Genomic DNA, 4,768 nt, shown 5'->3' on the forward strand with positions numbered 1-4,768 from the left:
GTGAATTTATTTTTGTGAATGACGGGATATGTTTAATGTATGGAGAGATTAGCCCTACTCTGGAGCTGGTGAATGGACAGCCAGGCAGAACGGCAACAGAAGGACCATGCTGAAGTTTGTCTTAATCTGTTTAACATCTATAACCAGTGACAGTTTCTGAGGGCCATACTGAGATCACAACAGAATGCATATCACCAAACTTTATTCAGAACAGCAGGGGAGCTGTGGATCATGAGACCAAACATGGGCTCCCAGCCATCCCACATCTACCCAGAATCCATGGTCGCATGATCTGAAAATGACTTGGTCAGCCAACAGTTCAACTTCTAGTGTGAAGCGGATGTTGATAAAAACTATCTTCGGAAGGTCACTATAGCAAGACAATGCTTTAATGCAGCAGTTCAGCAAACTAAAGAGACGGATGTACTCTCTGTTCAGATGCATGCTGGGAATGTCCTCCCACCATCCTATGTGTATTTTTTATGAATCTGCTTTAATAAATGGATGGAGGTGGGATGCTGGTGGGCTGTTGGTGGTCTTAATGTGGGCTGGAAGAGGGCTGGAGGTGGGATGTTGGTGTTCTGAATTTTGGATGAAGGTGGACTGGCGGTGGGCTAGAGGTGGGATGAAGTTGGTATGAAGGTTGGCTGGCTGGAAGATGGCTGGAGGTGGGATGAAGTTGGTATGAAGGTGGACTGGCTGGAAGATGGCTGGAGGTGGGATGAAGTTGGTATGAAGGTGGACTGGCTGGAAGATGGCTGGAGGTGGGATGAAGTTGGGATGAAGGTGGGCTGGCTGGAAGTGGGCTGGAGTTGGGATGAAGTTGGTATGAAGGTGGGCTGGCAGGAAGTGGGATGAAGTTGGTATGAAGGTGGGCTGGCTGGAAGATGGCTGGAGGTGGGATGAAGGTGGGCTGGCTGGAAGATGGCTGGAGGTGGGATGAAGTTGGGATGAAGGTGGGTTGGCTGGAAGTGGGCTGGAGGTGGGATGAAGGTGGGCTGGCTGGAAGATGGCTGGAGGTGGGCTGGAGGTGGGATGAAGGTGGGCTGGCTGGAAGTGGGCTGGAGTTGGGATGAAGTTGGTATGAAGGTGGACTGGCTGGAAGATGGCTGGAGGTGGGATGAAGGTGGGCTGGCTGGAAGTGGGCTGGAGTTGGGATGAAGTTGGTATGAAGGTGGGCTGGCTGGAAGTGGGCTGGAGGTGGGATGAAGGTGGGATGAAGGTGGGCTGGCTGGAAGATGGCTGGAGGTGGGCTGGAGGTGGGATGAAGGTGGGCTGGCTGGAAGTGGGCTGGAGTTGGGATGAAGTTGGTATGAAGGTGGACTGGCTGGAAGATGGCTGGAGGTGGGATGAAGGTGGGCTGGCTGGAAGTGGGCTGGAGTTGGGATGAAGTTGGTATGAAGGTGGACTGGCTGGAAGTGGGCTGGAGGTGGGATGAAGGTGGGATGAAGGTGGGCTGGCTGGGAGATGGCTGGAGGTGGGATGAAGTTGGTATGAAGGTGGGCTGGCTGGAAGTGGGCTGGAATTGGGATGAAGTTGGTATGAAGGTGGACTGGCTGGAAGATGGCTGGAGTTGGGATGAAGGTGGACTGGCTGGAAGATGGCTGGAGGTGGGATGAAGGTGGGCTGGCTGGGAGAGGGCTGGAGGTGGGATGAAGTTGGCATGAAGGTGGGCTGGCTGGGAGACGGCTGGAGGTGGGATGAAGTTGGGATGAAGGTGGGCTGGCTGGGAGACGGCTGGAGGTGGGATAAAGTTGGGATGAAGGTACGCTGCCTGGAAGAGGGCTGGAGGTGGGATGAAGGTAGGCTGGCTGGAGGTGGGATGAAGTTGGTATGAAGGTGGGCTGGCTGGAAGAGGGCTGGAGGTGGGATGAAGTTGGTATGAAGGTGGGCTGGCTGGGACAGGGCTGGGGGTGGGATGAAGGTGGGCTGGCTGGGAGAGGGCTGGGGGTGGGATGAAGGTGGGCTGGCTGGAAGAGGGCTGGAGGTGGGATGAAGTTGGTATGAAGGTGGGCTGGCTGGGACAGGGCTGGGGGTGGGATGAAGGTGGGCTGGCTGGGAGAGGGCTGGAGGTGGACAATTAACAACCGGTCGCCAATGAATTGTGGGACCCATATTGCTTAACCTTGGGCTTGGTGGGCTTATAAGAGGGCCTGTGTGGGCTAGCTGGGTTGGAGGTGGACCCCAAGTGTGTTGGAGGTAGTGTTCAACTTGTCTTTTGTTTGTCTTCAAGATTAGTTACCTCTTGTATGGCTTCACGCTGAATGCTAATGTAAGCTAAGCTGAATTTAGCCCTAAGAATTGAAACAGAAAGTGATATCAGATTCCATTTCTATTCATATTTCCTTGACTCCTGAATGGACTTTTTCAGCCACAAGTAAGACCGTGATATTGTGATATGTTATCATGGCATGAGGAGAAGTTCAGACTCATGTGAGAGACAAACAGCTAAAGTAACAGCATCACAAAAGCTAAGTGGGAAAAGACTGAGTCAGCTAATCCAAAGGTTCTGGGTCTGTCCAGGGCTGGACACAAGCGAAATGGTGACCGAGGTTCTTGCACCAAGTGTTTCCTTCCTGCAGCTGAGAATCTTTGTGCTGAGAGTTCCTCTCTGCTGAAACTACAAGAGCTGGATCAGAGCATATTTCTCCATCACCAGAGCCTTTCAGAGAGGAAGAACTAATCTCAGCAATAGACTGAGTATGTTTGTTGTTATTGAGGAGGACCGCCAGCGTCAGCATCACGATGCACGTCATAAGTAGTAACCGTGACCATCTGCTCTGACGCGCTGCTCAATAAGATTGTGGCACGACTGAAGCACCAGGTGGAACCGTCCTTCACAGAGGGTCAAAATAACATGAATTCACCGAGCCAAAACACGGTAACTGTGTGGGTCATTTTGCTGCTGCTCAGGAAAGGCAAAAAAACAGAGGACAATCTTCCATCGTGAACGCAGCTGCAGAGAAAATCCTGTCTTGTCCTCCGTGCACGGCAACTTGCATGACAGTAAAACCCTGTATCCAGCATGTAAATGTCATCAGAATCAGTGTCGCTGACTGACTTCAACCTTCGACCTTTAAACCTCGACCTTCACTGTTGAACTTGAGCTGATGCTGGATGTTCATAAGCTCATTTTATAATCTGCTACTAAGCTTTTCACAGTCATCTTAAAGGTGGTCTTGGATCTTGGATCTGTGTGTGTGTGTGTGTGCGAGGCCATGTGTGTGACCGAACACACACAGACTCACTCACACACACAGAGAAGAGACATTACATCAGACGTTTAATTAAACTGATTGCATTTGAAGGTCGGCTCTGTGACTTTTGTCTAATGATCTGTGGCTTCCTGGAAGCTTAAAAAGTTTAAAAATAATTAAAACAACAAACACTGCGATGACGCAATCGGCAGGAATTAGACCGAAAGTAAAAGTCATCTCTTCCTCTGCAGCGGTTCCACCTGTCACTCAAGCAAAACTTACTGACAACTGAATATTGATTTTAAATGTTGTTTCATCTCAACTATGTTAATGTCAGTTGCAAGTTTTCAGCAACTTTTGAAATTCAATGTATCCATATCCTTCCTTCTTCTGCTGCTTATCTGGGGTCGGGTCGCAGAGGCAGCATTCGGAGCAAGGAAGCCCAAACTTCCCGATCAAACCTCCTCCAGCTCTTCCCGGGGGATCCCGAGGCGTTCCCAGGCCAGACCGGAGACATCATCTCTTCAGCGAGTCCTGGGTCTCCCCTGGAGTCTCCTCCCGGTAGGACATGCCCGGAACACCTCCCCAGGGAGGCGTCCAGGGGGCATCCGGATCAGATGCCCGAGCCACCTAGGCTGGTTCCTCTCTGTGTGGAGGAGCAGCGGCTCCACCCCGAGCTCCTCCTGGATGACCGAACTCCTCACCTCATCTCTAAGGGTGCGCCCAGCCACCCTGCGGAGGAAACTCATCTCAGCCGCTTGTATCCGCGATCTCATCCTTTCGGTCATCACCCAAAGCTCGTGACCATAGGTGAGGATGGGAACGTAGATCGATCAGTAAATCGAGAGCTTCGTCTTGTGACTCAGCTCCCTCTTCACCACGACGGTCCGATACAGCACCAACCCGTCTATCAATCTCACACTCCCCTTTTCCCTCACTCGAGAACAAGACCCCGAGATACTTAAACTCCACCACTTGGGGCAAGAACTCTCCACTGACCTGGACAGAATATTATAATAATAACAACAACAACAACAATAATAATAATAATAATAATAATAATTACTATTATTATTATTATTATTATTATTATTATTAACCAAACCATCACACAACGACTTCTCCGTGTTCCCCGTGCTTGTGAGGCTTGCCTCTCTAGGCACTCCAGTTTCCTCCCAGAGTTAAAAACACACAGGTATCGAGCCTATTTTTAACTGTCAGTCTGTTTTTATTTCTTTTAGCAAAATAGAATTGATATAGAAAACGGTATTACTACAGTCGACCACATAAATGTCGATGTACTAAAAATGACCGTGACCATCAGAAGGTGCGTTGCGTGCGCGTGTCAGTTCGTGTGCGTGTGTTTTTGACAACCTAACGCGTCCGATCAGACGCGCACTGGCCTCGGTCACCGTAGTGGCAGCATCGCCCTCGTCTCACGAGCGGAATCATCCCGTGCGTCACAAGACACTTGGTGCCAGCAGCGTCAAATCCTCAGACAACGTGACAGGCGCTGGGCTGCACCCTCCCGTGCCTGCGTGTCAAAAGGCTCTAATGATGCAAATGTGACG

The 4,768-nt window shown here is 50.6% G+C and overlaps 1 protein-coding gene across 1 annotated transcript; it reads right to left on the minus strand.

The window, feature by feature from the left end:
* Positions 1-480: 480 nt before the first annotated feature.
* Positions 481-2,115, minus strand: LOC128753357 (uncharacterized). The gene has a single exon (XM_053854966.1). It carries the CDS (start codon positions 2,113-2,115, stop codon positions 481-483), a length of 1,635 nt encoding a protein of 544 aa, XP_053710941.1.
* Positions 2,116-4,768: the final 2,653 nt, after the last annotated feature.

Source organism: Synchiropus splendidus, chromosome 2, assembly GCF_027744825.2.
Source record: "Synchiropus splendidus isolate RoL2022-P1 chromosome 2, RoL_Sspl_1.0, whole genome shotgun sequence".
Lineage (NCBI taxonomy): Eukaryota > Metazoa > Chordata > Actinopteri > Syngnathiformes > Callionymidae > Synchiropus > Synchiropus splendidus.

Bases quoted from the DNA above. Each gene is read 5' to 3' on its own strand.
- LOC128753357 (XM_053854966.1), bottom strand. From the start codon at position 2,115: ATGGGTCCCACAATTCATTGGCGACCGGTTGTTAATTGTCCACCTCCA.